General features: G+C 39.5%; 1 protein-coding gene across 1 annotated transcript in view; it reads left to right on the top strand.

The window, feature by feature from the left end:
- Abca9 (ATP binding cassette subfamily A member 9) overlaps positions 1-17,790 on the top strand; it is a 72,046-nt gene that overhangs the window by 10,021 nt on the left and 44,235 nt on the right. The window contains exons 5-16 of the mRNA XM_059272042.1: positions 327-430; positions 947-1,173; positions 4,532-4,673; positions 5,264-5,449; positions 8,898-9,045; positions 11,845-12,013; positions 13,371-13,429; positions 13,659-13,769; positions 15,978-16,153; positions 16,463-16,582; positions 16,772-16,910; positions 17,412-17,502. Of these exons, the coding sequence (XP_059128025.1) occupies positions 327-430; positions 947-1,173; positions 4,532-4,673; positions 5,264-5,449; positions 8,898-9,045; positions 11,845-12,013; positions 13,371-13,429; positions 13,659-13,769; positions 15,978-16,153; positions 16,463-16,582; positions 16,772-16,910; positions 17,412-17,502 (1,672 nt within the window). The remainder of the gene's footprint in view (positions 1-326; positions 431-946; positions 1,174-4,531; positions 4,674-5,263; positions 5,450-8,897; positions 9,046-11,844; positions 12,014-13,370; positions 13,430-13,658; positions 13,770-15,977; positions 16,154-16,462; positions 16,583-16,771; positions 16,911-17,411; positions 17,503-17,790) is intronic.

Genomic DNA, 17,790 nt, shown 5'->3' with positions numbered 1-17,790 from the left:
TGTTTGTTTTTGGCACAAACAACAGAAGGAAGCAGCCGAAACAAACATTTAAAAATTGAAATAATATAAAATAGTATGAAAAATAATCAAGAGCTCATCTTTTATTTTATTTTATTTTTTTTTCAAGAGCTAATCTTAAAGGATTTTAACAAAGCAATTTTGGTATGTCCTCTCCGGGCATGCTCTACAATCTGAACCTATATGCCTTACCATATACTGTCCTATTGTAGATTTTAAACACATTTTGGATAATTACAGATTTTTATTTATCCTGTGGCTAAGACTGTCTGGTCACATAATCGTGGTTGTGTTTTCTTTTCTTGAAGCTCCTTGTGAAACAGTGAACAACAAAATAACTTGTAAAAATTCAATCTTCTGGGAGAAAGGCTTTGTGGCCTTTCAAGCTGCCATTAATGCTGGCATCATAGAGGTGAGTATTAGGTTAAAGGAAACTAAGTCCATTATATACTGAATTTTGATAGGTGGAGATGTGGATTGTCTTATTTTGTAATTTGGTTGTTTTTAGCCACTAAGCATAGTATGCCGAATGACTTCTATATCCAGACTGTAGTGTCAACGCACTGGTGACTTGAAAATACACACAGTATAGGCACTTTTAAGCAGAGATCCTGGTAAGACAGAGGCAGAAATATAGATATACAGTCATTGTAAGGGTTCAGGGTCTATTGTGGGGTAGTAAATCGTGTGCTGCATGAACAATAAAACAGGAGCTACTCTGATAGAAACTCCAGAGAAGATCTAGTTTGAAGTGTTACGCCAGTTAATTTAAAAACAAGAGTAAAAAAAATTTTTTTTTTTTACTAGACTTTAAGTAGAACCTTGGACATTCCAAGAACTACATGCCTTCTTACAGTTTGAGGAAAAGAGCTCAAGGTTGTAATTAGATTAACGATAATAATTTGTTCATTGTGGTGTCTTTGTTTAGATCACAACAAATCATTCAGTGATGGAAGAACTGATGTCAGTTATTGGTTCAAATATGAAGATACTACCTTTTATTGGCCAAGGAGGAGTTACAACAGATTTTTTAATTTTCTTCTGTGTTATCTCTTTTTCTTCATTTATATACTATTTATCCATCAACATTACTCAAGAAAGGCAATACATTGCAGCACTGATGGCAACGATGGGACTTCGGGAGTCTGCCTTCTGGTAAACTGCATGTCTGTGATACACCAATCAGCACTTACAAACAGATTAACTTAACTACGGGGACTCCTTAGGCTTGTTTATCCATACTAGACTTGATACTTTAGAAAACTAGGGCGTATGAATGTTTGAAATACATGAACTCACATGCTTGGTAACTGGAATTTTCTCTATTTCTTTGACTTAAAGAAAGCCTGAGTTGCTTCCCATTTTCAGGGCACTAACAACACAGAGTTGTTGTTACTCTTAGTTACTAGTTATTATGTTTATGTGAACCAATATCTGTGAGAAGTTAAGAGTTTTTATGTAAAATGAAATATGTATTTCAGATACTATGTTAAAAGTGATGATGATTTGACCCCACTTTACATGGGTTATTTAAGAGAAGCTATTATGTCCTGAGCACTGAGCTTTTCTTAATAGAGACAAGAAAGCAGAGGGGTTAGGACAATGACCAACCCAGTGGGAAGCTGTAGGTTGTCTTCATCTCAGCACTTAGTAGCTACCACCTTGGATGTGTTATTCAAACTCTTTCAACTGCAGTTTTCTTTTCTGTGAAGCTCTGATCATAGTTCTACTTCTTGTTGACCACGGGATTAAATAAAATGTACCTAGAGTGCCTTACACTGAAGCTGAGAAACATTGAACACTCTCTAGATGTCAGTTGATGGAAGTGTAGATGACAGTGCATCATGAAAGGACAGTTGATGTAAGTTAAGAAACCAAGGATCCAGTAGTTAGTGACAAGATTTAAAATAAGATTAGCCAAATGACACATTAGAGACAGACAGAGAGGTAGAAATGAGTACAGAGGCAGAAAACAGTGATTTGAATGTCAGGTTTGTCTTTCACAAACTGACCATTATTTTCCGTGTTAAAGATGGTGTGGAAAAGCTAGGCGGTGGTGGCACATGCCTTTAATCCCAGCACTCAGGAAGCAGAGCCAGGAGGAGCTCTGTGAGTTCAAGGCCAGTCTAGTCTACAGAGCGAGATCCAGGACAGGCACCAAAACTACACAGAGAAACCCTGTCTCAAAAAACCAAAAAAAAAAAAAAAAAAAAAAAAAAAGATGGTAAAGAGACTATGCACAGTTACAGGAACATGCTAGTGTCTGAAGAGAAAAACTATTGAATAGGAAGAATACACATTTTACTGGCTGGCTTGTGCCAAATTTGTTATTATTTTTTCTAAAATAATGTTCACTGTACTAAGTGTGGAAGTAAAGAAGATAGAGGCTGGAGAGATGAATCAGCTGTCTAGAGCACATGCAGCTCTTGAGGACCCGAGTTCGCTTCCCAGCATTCCAGTCTGATAGCTTCCAAGTGTCTGTAACTAGAGGTCAGGGCAGCTCATGCTTCTGGTCTGCACAGGCACACACACATGTGCACATACTCTCCTCCACACCCACCCACAGAGACACACATATACAAAGTGTAAAGTAGAATACATCTCTGAAAAAAGAAAAGAGATGGCAGGTTTGATACAATGCAGATTTTTTCTTTTGTACCTTTGTGTATTAAAATCATGTCCATAATATTGAAGAGAATTTGTTCACTATATTTTAAAAGAAATTAAAAACTATAAAGAGCCAATGGAAGGTAATACATTAAAAAAATCTGGTGAGGAAGGGTTTAAAAAAATATTAGGGACTTTTTTTTCCTTCTTGGAGGAAAGACTGATATTTTATTTGAATGAAATTAACAAGTTTATAGAAGGCAGATGGATGAATAGTTTCAGTATACTGTGAAAAGGGCATTATTAAAATTGAACAGGAGAAACAAGACTTCCTGAAGTTGATGGGATTTTCTACTATAAATGAAAGGAAGCTAGCTGTCCATTGTAGATCTATCACCATGTTATATCCACAAAAATACCCAACTAATTTAATTCTTTAATTTTTTTCCCCAGAGAGGAAATTGAAATGTAAGGAAATTAAACAATTGCTTCTTAACATATTTCATTATAATGTAACAGAGAAAATTTGAACCTAAGTCTGTGGCATTACTGGACCCTGTGCAGAGCCCCCTTCTGTCTTTGGCATCAGTAGTAAATACACCTCTTCATACCCACCTACTTGGCTGTGTTCCCCATGGATATGCTCTGGGTATTCCTGCACTGAATCATCTATGTCCGCAGCTGGCAAACTACTTTTATGCAGGCTGTGAAGTAGGAGTGGCGTCTTCACTTTCAGAGCTGGGAAGAAAATAAAAAGAGCAGCAATTGTTTAGGGGACACAAAAATCGATTGGAAACTCAAATGCTGTTGTCTACACACACGTTCTCATTGGGATACAGCCACACATTGGGCATAGATTGTCTGTGATTGCTCTTCTGCCGTGAAGGCAGCACTGATAACAACAAAGGTTATTTGGCTTGCGAAGCCTAAAATGTGGGCAGTACGTCTCTTTAGTGCCCATGTTGTTTCCATGACTTCCTTATGAAAGAAGTTGAGCAGAACTGAAAAAGCAGCACAGATTCTTCCTTAAACTCTTCCTAAAATCCTTTCTCCATCACACTCATCTTATTGTCCAGTTCATGTCCTTCTAACTTTGCACACTTAACTACTGCCTCAGTTTCACTCTGTTGCTGTGATAAGCAAAAAGCTACCCAGGGAAGGAAAGGATTTACTTGGATTATGCTTCCCTGGTCAGAGTCCATCATTGAGGGAAGGCTGGACCATAACTCACAATAAGATCTCAGAGGCAGGAACCATGGAAGAATGCTGTTTGCTGGCTCCTTCTCTGGCTTGCTCTCTGGCTTGTGCTTAGCTAGCTTTTTATACAGGACCACCTGCCTGAGGAATGTTGCCATCCACAGTGGATGATGCCTTTCTGCATCATTCAATAGGTCCATGCCTCACAGACATGCCCACAGACCAAGCTGATCTAGGTAATTCTGCAACTGACGCTTCTCCCCTCCCAGAAGACTCTAGTCTCTATCAAGCTGACAACGTTAACTAAGGTGGCTATTTATTATTGTACACATTGACTTGCTTATTGTCTACTTTACTCTATAGAATATGAGCGTTAAGCTGGGCGGTGGTGGCACACGCCTTTAATCCCAGCACTCAGGAGGCAGAGCCAGGTGGATTTCTGTGAGTTCAAGGCCTGACTGGTCTACAGAGGGAGATTCAGGACAGGCACCAAAACTACACAGAGAAACCCTGTCTTGAAAACAACAACAAAAAAAGAATATGAGCTTTAAGATGAGGAAGTTTTCTGATTCATTAGGAATTACCCTTTTAAAAGAAACTCTTGATAAATCACAAATTTATCACAAGTTTTAAATCCATTTGCTTAGTAAGTGGATGAATGGAGTGACTGAGTCACAGCATTTGCACTAATCCTGTGTTTTCTGGCCAGGCTTTCCTGGGGTTTGATGTATGCTGGCTTTATCCTTGTCGTGGCTACTTTGATGTCTCTTATTGTGAAATCTGCCCAAGTTGTCGTCTTAACTGGTTTCATGGTGGTGTTCCTTCTTTTTCTCCTTTATGGCCTGTCTTTGGTAAGTTGGTGAGTTCTTCCTGCCCCGCTTCCCTCCCTCCAATCATGCATCACTAATTGTGTTTCTGCCTTTTCTGTTCTATGCAGTATTTGCACAAGGCACTATCCATGTAGTATCCAACTGAAAATGATGAGACATATTTTCCAAATACTGTACGGGTCAGCTTTCAGTCCCTATACCACACACCTGCGAGAATCAGCTAACAAGAAGAAAATGGTTTTGTTTTTTTCCCCCATAGTTTTGGCGATCTCAGTCCAGGGTTGGTTGACCCTGTTGTGTTGGCCTGTATCTGGGCAGCATATCATGTTAGCAGTTCATGGTAGATCAAAGTTGCTTACGTCATGGCCAGGATGTCAGAAAGAGGAAGAGGCTGGGCTCTCACAATCCCCTTTAAGGATGAACATCCAATGACAGGAAAGCTCCCCACATGCTCCACTTCTTAAACATTCTACCACCTCTCAGTAGTACCTTGGGCTGAAGACTTTAACACGGGTGCCTTTGGATAACACTTAGCCAAACATGAATTTCCTTTTAGTGTGCAAGCCATGGTCCTCAGACCACCATACCAGTTAATTTTTTTCTCCCCTCAGATAACTTTAGCTTTCCTCATGAGTGTGTTGTTAAAGAAACCTTTTCTCACTGGTTTGGCCGTCTTCCTCCTTACCATCTTTTGGGGAAGTCTGGGATTCACAGCATTGTACAAACATCTTCCTGCCTTTATGGAATGGAGCTTGTGTTTCCTTAGCCCCTTTGCCTTCACGACTGGAATGGCCCAGGTAAGAAGTAAGATCATCGTTTTTTGGTTTTTTTCCATGTTATTAAAATTTATTTTTATTTATTTGGATGTGTGTGTGTGTGTGTGTGTACACATGCACAGGCATGCTGTGACATTAGAGGTCAGAGGACAACTTGGCAGGTGTCAGTTCTCTCCTTCCACCATGTGGATTGCAGGGGTCAAACTTAGGCACTTTTACCAGCTGAGCTGTCCCACGATTGTATTTACGTACACAACACTCTAAACACATTCCTTCTATGATTTATGTAACATGCACCAAACACTAAAGTTGTCTCCCTATTTTTATAGAGAGAGAAATTTAAGGGATAAGAGACATTTTTGTTTTTCTGTTATTTTTTAATAATTTTTTTGTAATTTTTAACAATTATAATATGATCACATCATTTCCCCCTTTCCTTCTTCCACCCCTTTCCATGCCCCTCCTCCCCATCTGCATCATTCCCTTTCCAATTCACAGCCTCTTTTTCTTTATTATTGTTACACACACACACACACACACAAATTCATAAAGATATAAATACAAACTGAATCCTTTTAGTGTTACTTGTATGCATGTGATTTCAGGGCTGACTACTTGATATTGGATAACCAATTAGGGGGCTCATCCTTTGGGAAGACTCATTCTCTCTCATCATCCTTAGTTGCCTATAGTTTCTTTGATCAGGGGTGGGACCCTGTGAGATTTCCATCTTCTACATTAGTATGCCTGTTGGTGTTGTCCTTTTTCAGGTCTTGTTTAGGCATATTCTTGAAGCATAATGAGTGCATTTTCCCTGTCACTTATAGCAGACACACCTCACAGCAATTTTCCTCCTCCTTTGGTTCTTAAAATCTTTTTTCTCTCTCTTCTGCTCCCTGAGCAGTCAGTATAAGTTGTGTTGTATCCATTTCAGCAAAGAATCTCACAATCAGTTGTTGTTTACATTTTGACCAATGTAATTTTCTAAAATGGTCTCCATCTGTTGTGAAGAAAAGCATCTTTGATGAGAAGTTAGAGCTGCACTTAACTGTGGGTATAAGGGTAAATATTTAAAATGCAGTTAGGAGCTGTGCTGATTCAGTAAAGTGACAGTTGTAGGTTTTCTTCTAAGATCAATGACCTCGCCAGCCCTGAGTAGTTGGCTGGATTTTTGTACCAGGCATGAATCCCCTCCTGTTGAATAAGGCTTCAGTTCAAGTTCAGTAAGGCTTCAGAGCTGTTGGTTAACACTAAGATATGAATACCGCTATTGGGTCTTTAGGGTTGCTTTGCTGTGCTGGTCATTGTTGTGGTTAGTAGGCATCACAGCTGGGTAGGACTCTTAGTTGCTTCCCTCTCTTGGCAGCTTTCATATCATTGTCCAATACTGTAAAAATTAGTCTTCAGGGAGGAGGCTTTCAAGTCAGATCTAGGTCAAATCCTCCCCGTCTTGTGTACAAAGTACATGGTGCTTTTAGCAATAGAGACCTACCTCCAACATCTGGGAGATAGCAGCAATAGCCTGTATTGTTTGGGGAATATCTTGGACTCCCATAAACAACTTGAAATGGGGTTTCTCATGACTGGCCCTAAGATTTTTGTTAGTTTATAGCTCTAAATATAGAATGACATTTGACAGTTGATGTGGCTCAGCTCATACTTCTAACTAAATATGTGTCTGATTTAAGCCTGAGAAACATGAGCCTTAATAGTATCACAAATATTAAAAATTTGAGAATTTGAAAAAAAATTTAATTTAATTGGGCATTTCTACATGAAATTAAATCTCTCAAAAAGTTAATTCATGTGAAATCATTATATGCTATTGAAATTATTCTTTTCTTTTCTGCCCAACTATAAACTACTGGGAGTCATCCTCAATGGTAAACAGGTTTCTAGAGGATGTATGGATTTGGTGAGGGAAGGAGTAACCTAGCCATGATGGTCGGGAGAAACTTGCAGCCTGACTAACAGCCAGAGTGCTTCTTTATTTATAAAGAATTTAGTAAGCAGGGATAGATTCCTGTTGTTCCAAAACATTGATCATATCATTTTTGGTTTTGGACATGTGTTTCTTGCTCATCTTTTAGTCATCATTAGTAAATTACGACAGAACAGAGTTTTCATTTCCAATTATTTCCCCTCAAGATTTGACATCATTGATAAACAGAGTTATCATTTTTCCTCATTAACTCATAACCCAGTTTTTAAGACTCTATAGGCATAGGACAGCCTGCTCTCAGGCTGGTAGCTCTGGTTGCTTCAAGGATGCTAGACCAAAACAAAATCTTCAAGCCAGCCCAGGCATATTGCCATGTCCCAAGGAGTGTATTATTAACTCTTAATGGTCAGAGTGCCCAAGAAAAGTCCTCAGGCCAAAGTTGCTGCAGTTATTATTCAAATTCTGATATAATACAATATTCATATTTTATATCCATATAAAATTTGTTTATGTCTAATCCTGGCATTCTTTTGTTCTTTGATCAATCATATGACATCACAGTGACTCTGCATGTGGTAAGGGAGGTCTCATTCTTATATCATCTTTCCACTCCATTCTTTGCTCATCAATATAAGTCTCTGTGTAGGGCAGAGGTAACTTCAGATAATCTAACTTTGTTGCTGTATATGCCATGTAATTGCCTGAGTGTATAGTGAGAAGAGGCTTGCAATCTGAACTGTGGCCAACTCCTCTAGCCCACCAAATCTTGTTGACTTTTTAAAATTTACTTTGTTTTGAATATCTTGTTCCCGAGTAAGTACAAGGACGAATGTTTCAAGAATGTCTCATAGCCTCATAACGAGACCTCTGGCTTCTTTATGTGTGTCACAACCTCCAAGGCATAAAGAAGACCTTGAAGTAGATAAGGATATATATCTCCCTAAAAGCTGGAGGGGTAGTATGTTCAGGACTTTCCTGGGGAAGCTTAGAAGCAATACTCCTGGGAGAAGGCATAAATGACTCATAAAAAATTTTCCATCAATCCAATATCCCCAAATACAAATATTAAAAGTCTCCCAAGTATACAACAGGTGGAGATGATAACCAAAGGTGGCATGGCGGCTATCCTGAGGCTCAGCTTTGCTGGCTCTTTGTCAGGCAGCTGTGCTGGCTTTATGCTTTTGCTGTTCCTATCAGATAAGGCTGTGCCAACTCACAAACTTTCATTCCTCAAAGTTTTTTACTCTGATATGGAGTGCCCCATTCAAGAACACCTTCACCCTTTATTCCTTTTAATCCTGATGAATTTTTGTATTTGACATGTCTCAAATACCACCTTCCTGGACCTTTTACCTCCTCTGAGGAGAGTTAACCATAGTAGTTGCTATGAATGGCAATAGGCTGAGCTGTATAGAGATATAAATTATAAATCATTTATCGTTCTTTTTGGTATCTAACAGAGCTAAGACAACAATTATCCATAAACTTTCATTAATCTTTTAAAAACTCTATGCATCTCTTTTTCAGCTTATACATTTGGACTACGATGTGAATTCTAATGTTAATTTGGACTCTCCAAACAACTCGTACCTCATCATAGCCATCCTTTTTATGTTGGTTTTGGATGCTTTTCTCTATTTGGTACTGGCATTGTATTTTAACAAAATTTTACCCAGTAAGTAGTAGAATTATTGTAATTTCATACATTTTTATTACCTGCATTTACTAAAAGTAACTGTCTATGACAGTGGTTCTCAATCTTCCTAATGCTGTGACCCTTCAATACAGTTCGTCATGTTGTGGTGACTCCACCCCCACAACCATAACATTATTTTTATTACTACTTTATAACTACAATTTTGCTGCTGTTATGAATCATGAAGTAAATATCTGATATTTCCAATGGTCTTAGGCAACCCCTGTGATAGGGTCATTCGACCCCCGAAGGGGTTGGGTTCCACAGGTTGAGAACCACTCTTCTACAACGTATTGAATATAAATGGTATAGCATTTTCTTTTCAAAATTTCTGAAATTATAGGTAACATTTTGAGAATTCCATACCTGTATACAGTGAAACATGATCATATCCACTCTCCATTCCACTTCCAACTTCCCCCATGTCCTTCAAAAGATGTTTTCCCTCGTTTATTTTTGTTTTAAATAATCCATTAATTCCAGTTAGTAGTGCCACATGGGGAGTGGCTCTCCACTGGAGTATGGGAAACCAGTCAGTGACCATACCCCCGTAAAACATGAGCCTCCCTTTCCCAGCAACTATGCATTAACACTGTCTCTTCAGAATGGCATGGGGCCTGGAGCTCCTCCATCCCACCTGTGCTGACATTTTGACTGGCTTGGTCTTGTATAGGTCTTATTCAGAGAACTACACCTCATCTTAGCTCATGATTGCAATAGCCACATCATGTCTAGAAGACAGTACTTCATAACACTCCTCCCCATCCTTCAACACTTACGATCTTTACACCTCTTCTTCCGCAATGTTCCCTGAGCCTTGGTGATGGCGGTGTTTATATTGACGTTTCATTTAGGGCTGAACATTCAGCAGCCTCTTACTCTCAGCACTTTACCAGTTATTTATTGACTGCTCGCCACTGCAAAAAGAAGCTTCTCTGATGAAGGCTGAGAGCAGCCTAGGTCTACGGGTGTGCTGGCTAGTTTTCTGTCAGCTTGATATACTGTGGGCAGTGTTACCCTTGGGCTGATGGTCTTGGGTTCTATAAGAAAACAGTTGGAGGAAGCCCTGGGAATCAAGCCAGTAAGCATCACTTTTCCATGGCCTTTGCTTCAGTTTCCATCTCCAGGTTTCTTCCTTGCTTCAGTTCTTGCCCTGAGTTCCCTCAGTGATGGTAAGGTAAAATAAACCCTTTCATCCCCAAGTTACTTTTGGTCGTAGTATTACATCAATTGAAACCCTAACTAAGAAAATGGGTATAGACATAAGTATTTAGAAGACAATTTGACAACATGGCCATTCAGCAAAATAACAATACCAGGATCTTCCCTAGGGCCCATGACCTCCAAGTCATGGGTTTTTGACCAGCATTACAGTACCAGGCATGAAATTTCCTCCTGTAGGGCAGACCGCAAATCCAATTATAAAGTAGCTATTTACCTGCTAATAGCTGTGCCATTACTTCAGTAGATACATCTTGCTTGGCTTGTTAGTGCTGTAACACACATGGTCCAGTGCTGAGTAAGACTATAGTTGTCTTTTCTCCCCTCTGAAACCTGCATCATACCTTCTGGCACTATGGAAGCTGGCCAGTATGGAGGAAGCTTTTTGAGTAGCTGAGTATTAATTTCTCTATGTCCTTACCCAAAGTATGTGGTGTCTAGGGTCTTACCATATAGTTAGAGTGGATGTCTAAAGACAATATCAATGCCTTTCTTTCTTTCTTTCTTTCTTTCTTTCTTTCTTTCTTTCTTTCTTTCTTTCTTTCTTTTTTTTGAAATCCCTGGGGATTCCCTGACCAATAACTCATAGGAAGGTGTCTTATGCTTTGTATTTCAATTTTCATTTAATAATTACCCATGTCTTTTGGAGTAACATTGTCCACTCATGCATGGTAATTCCATTTGAACTCTTGAAATTAGCTTACTAACTAGTGGGTTTCCATAAGGCCCTTTCATAAACTCTTAGTTGTGGTTAACTCACTCATTACTCCCTCCTCTTGCTCTTCTCCCATCCCTATCTCCCTTCAATCCTTTAACCCTCAGTATTTCCCTCCTCTTTCATTTTCCATGTGTTCTACTATCCTTCTAGTGATATTGTTTTTAGGTTGGGTTGTGAGATAGAAGAAGTATATGTGGTTTTTCTTATCCTCGTCTTTTGGGTTAGCCCCGTTTCACTCCCTCATACCTCCCAACCAATGACCCTTCTGTGTTTAAGTCTTTCTACCCTGATAATCCACTTCACCACTCTCATTTTATCTCTAATCTACTATGCCCCTCCCCTAATATTTCCCCAAATCCCACTTCTCTAGTTTCCTGGCTTCTATTTTGCTTCAAGTTAAATGCACAAAATAAAATATTTGAAGCTGGGCTCTGCATATGAGAAAGAACATAGGGCATTCATTTGTCTTTTTGAGATTGAGTTACCTCACTTAGTGTAATTTTTTCCAGTTCCATCTGTTTTCTTGCAAATTTAATTTTTCTTAGAGCTGAGTAATATTTCATGTTTATATGTACCACATTTATCCATTCATTTTGATCATAATAGAATGTTTAAGTTCCTCTTGAAACAAGTCACTCTGCCCTAAAGACTTTTTCTTTTAGTTTACAATGCTGCATTTTTTTCATATTGGAAGTACCACATTAGGTGGTACTACCTAAGGTGATAAGTGTGGGCTCAGGGTGAGAGTAAAAGAGGTTGATTTGGCATTCTACACTGAACAGACTGCAATCCTTTAAGTGGTGACTGACCTGATACTTACCTGTCTCCTGTCCATGTAGGCAAGTATGGACATCAACAGTCTCCATTGTTTTTCCTGAAGTCGTCTTATTGGTTTCAAAACAGAGGAGCTAATCATGTGGTCCTTGAGAATGAAATAGATTCTGATCCTTCACTGGATGACTCATTTGAAACAGTGCCTCCAGAATTCCAGGGAAAAGAAGCCATCAGGTAACAAATAATCACATGGAAGTGCAATAGAGAACAGGCCCCAAATCGGGGACCTACCAGGCAAGACAACGATGTACAAAGATTTCCTTCTGAGTCCCTCTGTGCCCATATCCTTTCAGCCCACTGTTCTTACAAAAGGATATTGTTATTCTAGATAGCACTGTATTTTATCCCATCTCTGTCATTCATCCTCACTAACATCTTTGGTACAGTAACCACTGTCAACAGATAAGTACTACATCCACACTCTCAGCATCCTCCTTGTCTCTTCTTCATGTTTTGCTACGATGTTCTCTTGGTGATAAACAGTTCCACCACCTCTCCCCTGTTCTCATACTTTTTCTCTATAATCTACTTTGTCTCTTTTCACGCCCCTTCTTGGTGGATAAGATGAAAACAAAAATATAAGTGATGCAGAAAGGGAGCGAGAGACATTTCAGAAAGACAGGAAGAGATGATCAGACAGACTGTAGGGCACTAATGCCCTGCATCCCCTCCCCCAGAAGCCATGCATGAGCCACAGTTCTGTGACTTCCAAACAGCTACACATCCCAAAGACCCTTATCTTTATTTGAATTTTGTCTCTAGCCCGCATGATGCTTTGCTTTGATGTTATACGAAATTAATGCCTGTAGTCTGCACAGGATCTGGAACATAGTAGACTTTCAACTCATTGAAAATCTTCTGTATACTTTTTCTTTCTTTAAGACAGGATCTTAGTTTGTAAGCCAGTCTGGCCTGGAACTCACAATGTATCCCAGGCTGGCCTCAAATTCCTAAACTTCCTCCCTCAGTCCCAAGTGCTTGGATATGGACACGTGTCACCGCACTTCCACAGACTCTTAAAACCACCTCATCATTTTCTTCTCCTTTCCTCTTCTTCTGAAATTTCAAACATCTTGGGTTCCGCAATTCTTGTTTTCTGTAGGACTCAACCCTATGTGATAATTAGTGTTGTCATCCCTGCTTTATTCCTGAGGACTTGGGCTCTGTGGGTTCCATATTTGTACCAGAGCTCTGTGTAAATGACACAGATGGGACTTCACTCAGAGTGTTTAACTCCAAAGCTCAAGACTTTCTGCACTGACATGATTCCCTTCACCCACACCCCGGGAATCTCCTACCATTGGTTTCTTCTCCAGTCATCTGCTAGAATCTGTATGTACAGCTGCATGGAGTCACACGCCAGCTACTCCCTCCACTTATTTTCTGTTGAGCTGCAACTGTCAGAGATGCTGCATTTCATGGGATGCCCAGGATGCTCTGACTGTGCCTATGCAAAATAAAGAACCTCCAGATTTTATCAAGCTTCCTCCAATCTCTGTAATTTCCTCAAAACAGTTTTTCTTTTCTGCAGGATCAAAAATCTTAAAAAGCAATACACAGGAAAGCATGGAAAAGTAGAAGCTTTAAGAGGTAGGTAATAAAATGAGATTACATTTAACATAGGTGTTTGATTTAGAGACTTGTTGTAAAACTTCAGTAGATGAAGTAGAGATATTACAGACAGCTGGACAAATTTTAAGACTGATTTTATTTTGAAAATTAGTACCCACATACATCTATGCAGTAAGAAGTTGTGAGCTGTGGAGACTATAAAATGACTATAGAAGTACTGAATGTCATCTCTTTGAAATCATGTCAGGTCTGGGATTTGACATATATGAAGGCCAGATCACTGCCCTCCTTGGCCACAGTGGAGCTGGGAAAACCACACTCATAAATACACTCTGTGGACTGTCACCCCCAACTACAGGTAAGAGGACACTTATTCAAAGACAAGCTCAAAGGCGAATGGATAAGTTGTGCTTTTCACCAGTTAACTTGCTGCATCATGTCATTAAGACAAAAAAATTGGAATTTTCCTTAAATGTTGCACAATATATGCACATGTTGAATTATGTTTCCCCATTAGTAGATACTGTTTTTATGTTTTCATACGTCAGTTGAGAAGCTAAGAAAAGTTTTAGATGTTTCTTTATTTTTATATAATTGCACATATTTGTGAAAATGTTTGCGATTGATACAAATTACTTTATAATTATTCTGTTATTAATTGACACTTCTGCTAGATTAGATGTTATTTGAATCCCCCTCTCTTGTCTCTATGTGTGTAGTATGTGGATATGTGTGGGTGACCTTGGTTGGGTGAGGACATGTGGAGGTTGATGCCTTTCTCAATCACTTCTTCACCTAATGGGGCCCTTTGAGTCCAGCTTACAAGACCCCTTCAGGGTTCAGGTCAGACACTACATCGAAGTGAAGGGAACTTGTGATATCTCTAATCTGAGGGTTTATAGAATAATTCACATGCATATTTTCCAGTTATGTCTCTATATTGTTCTGTTTTCTTCTAATTTTCTTGTGCTAATTGTCTATGAATTCTTAACTCTAATTCTCTAGTTCCAATTCCTCTCAGCTTCTTGTTCATCTAGCTTAAATACACTTTTTTTCAGGAGGCTTGAAGCAATTACAAGATTCACATCTCATTAGGTGAGCAATAAGGGCAGAGCTATTTACCATGGCAACACAAAGTTTCAAGTTTCAGGACTAGGACTGTGATCAGAGTCTGGTGGCACAGTGCCCAGTTAGATAAGCTTGAGACATAGGTCTTTTATCAGTTGTACTTGGCAAGTGAAGAATTGGCATGATATTTTAGGCTGCTTGTGTTAAGAACCTTGGTTAGACACCTGCGACTTCACCCTAGTTCACTATAAACCTTTTGAAGGGCTTTGATCCAAAAAGGCCAAACATCTGCAGTTTCACTCAAGAATAAAATCTGTGAAAGGTCTGCCTGTAATCTATCCCAACGACACTTCCTTTGGCCAATTTGCCCTGCCAGTAAGCCAAGGATGGAGAATAGACCTCTAAATGTCTAACAGTCACATGGAACAATAGATCTAGTTATGAAGTATATTCTAGTATACTTTCTATATATCAAAATTATACAGCTAAATGAGAATTCATTTTCCTGACCATCCTGACAATATGTGCACCCATAATATTGAGATATAATCATGAGATTACATATACACATTACTTGAAAATGCATGGTAATGGGGAGATATCATAGCTGTTATTGCACAAGTGGAATTACAGGAGAGAGCAACAGTTCTCAGAGTCAGTGATCTGCAAGCTTTGCTGATGGGGTGTCCATTCAGAGAATAATTCCTCTGGTGGGTTGATATCTAAATTACCAATTGCTATAAGCTGTAATTGGGTCATGGCCCACAATAGCTCATGATAATCGCTCCTGACATTCACCCTTTTGTTTTAAATTATTTTTTAGTTTAAAAATTCTTTTTATTTTTGGAAATTTTATATATGTGTACAGTGTATCTGGGTCATATCCACCCCACACTCCCACTCTCCAGCACCTCCCTGTCCCACCCCAATTTATTTCCTCTCTTTCTCCCAACTTCATGCTTCATGTCTTTAAAAAAATACCATAAATTCAAGTAGTGCTGTCCATATGCATATGTATGTGTGTGTGTGGTCATCCTCTGGGGCATAGGAAACCTACCCTTCACACATAAAGCAAAGTAACTCTGCCACTCTCAGAAGCCATTAGCTCTTCAGCTTAAGGTGGGGCACTGGGAGCCCCTCTCCCATCCATGCTGGAAATTTGAAGTCTCTTTATATTGCCTTCATCTTATTCTTTGAGACAAGGTTTTGCACTTAACCGAAGCTCACTGTTTTGACCAGGCTCGGTGATCAATGAGCTCAAAGTGTCTTCCTGTCTCCACCTGTCCTTCCTAGCAGTAACACTCCAGGTGCATGCTGGCACACTCACACACACCAAAGTTTTACGTGATGCTGGAGATCTAAACCCCAGTTCTCATACCGCATAAGAAACCCTTTACCCTCTGTGTGTTGCAAGCAGGAAAAATATGCTTGAATGAATCTTGTGATTTACATAATTTATACTTTGTCCTGATGGTAACTCTTTACTTTTTCTGCATAGGTTCCATCACCATCTATAATCAGACACTTTCAGAAATGGATGACTTGGATGCTGTCATCAAGCTCACTGGAGTTTGTCCACAATCCAACATACAATTTGGTTTTCTCACCGTGAGAGAAAATCTCAGGCTTTTTGCTAAGATAAAGGGAATTCTGCCACATGAGGTGGAGCAAGAGGTAAATGAACATGTCCACTGTTAGGCAATGACGAAATGAAATGGGTCACCTGGAAGATACTGAATGTACTTGTGTTGTCTGCACACATCCACTGTCTGAAGTTTGCCACAAAGGGTCTTTATAAAGACAGAAAGCTGTGTTTTAAAAGTAAGCTAGTCAGGGTCGTACATGCCTGTAATCCCAGCATTTGGGAGGCCAAGGCAGGAATACTGCTGAAGTTTAAGCCAGCCTGGGCTACAGAGGGAGACTTGGTCTCAAAAAGAGAACAAACATCTTGGGTTTTAGACTAAATGTTCTTTATTTTGTTAGATACACCGAGTTTTACGGGACTTAGAAATGGAAAATATTCAAGACATTCTTGCTCAGAATTTAAGTGGTGGACAAAAAAGGAAACTGACTTTTGGGATTGCCATTTTAGGAGACCCTCAGGTAAGGTGAACAAAAACCGCTCATGAAATCAGATTGGAGACTAAGAAACTATTATATTCGATACATTTGCAAATGATAAATTTAAGAAAACTTTTAAGCACATATACCAATACTTTTAAAACTACAGTGTTTTTAGAATCATCTTGCCCCAGAGGGAAAAATGACTCTGTAGCACTTTCTACTGTCCAGGTTTTGCTACTTGATGAGCCAACCTCTGGGTTGGATCCACTCTCAAGGCATCGTATATGGAACCTACTGAAAGAGAGGAAACTAGACAGAGTGATTGTCTTCAGTACCCAGTTCATGGATGAGGCTGATATCCTGGCTGGTAACTATAGTCTTTTGTTTTTGTTTTTTTAATGTTTCAGAGTGAGAAAGTAGGACTCAAATACGGGTTACAAACAGGCCCCGTAGACACATCTCACTAGCAATAGCCACAGCCAATATAGGAGAATTGCTTTCACCCATTTGAATCTCTGTGTTCCAGACAAAGGACTTTGTCCCATGGACGGAGTCTTATCCCATCACAGAGAAGTGAAGGTTGTAAAGTATACAGTATTGTCTCAAGCATGCTTTATTCCACATGGATAGATGTCGGCAGGCTTGTAATTCACTATGTACATGCTTAATAACTTTCCTAACTGTGCAGAGAATAAGCAAACATAATTCATCATTTCAGTTACTAGAGTCTCAGAATGAGTATGTCACTATTCTAGTGTGGCATGCTTCTAAAACGTCATTTGTTCATAGCTTTTGATTTTCACATTTATGATCACTGAAAAAAAAATCACTCTTTATTAAAATGTATCTTTTGGTTCTTCCCAACCAGACAGGAAGGTGTTTATATCCAGTGGGAGGCTGAGGTGTGCAGGCTCTTCTCTGTTCCTGAAGAAGAAATGGGGCATTGGCTATCATCTAAGGTACAGCTCTCACTACTGGAGACAGATACATGATAAACACACTGGTGACAGGTGTCACTGGTATCAGGTCAAAGTCGATCTACAGCTACACAGGTGACTTCAAGAGACACGTTAGAACTAACTTATGTGTGCTCTTAGCAAGAAGGTAAGATACGCTGGGCGGTGGTGGCGCACGCCTTTAATCCCAGCACTTAGGAGGCAGAGCCAGGCGGATCTCTGTGAGTTCTAGGCCAGCCTGGACTACCAAGTGAGTCCCAGGAAAGGCGCAAAGCTACACAAAGAAACCCT

This window comes from Peromyscus eremicus, chromosome 8a (genome assembly GCF_949786415.1).
Source record: "Peromyscus eremicus chromosome 8a, PerEre_H2_v1, whole genome shotgun sequence".
NCBI lineage: Eukaryota > Metazoa > Chordata > Mammalia > Rodentia > Cricetidae > Peromyscus > Peromyscus eremicus.
Note: the sequence above shows the minus strand (reverse complement) of the source record. Positions and strands in the feature narration are given on the sequence as shown.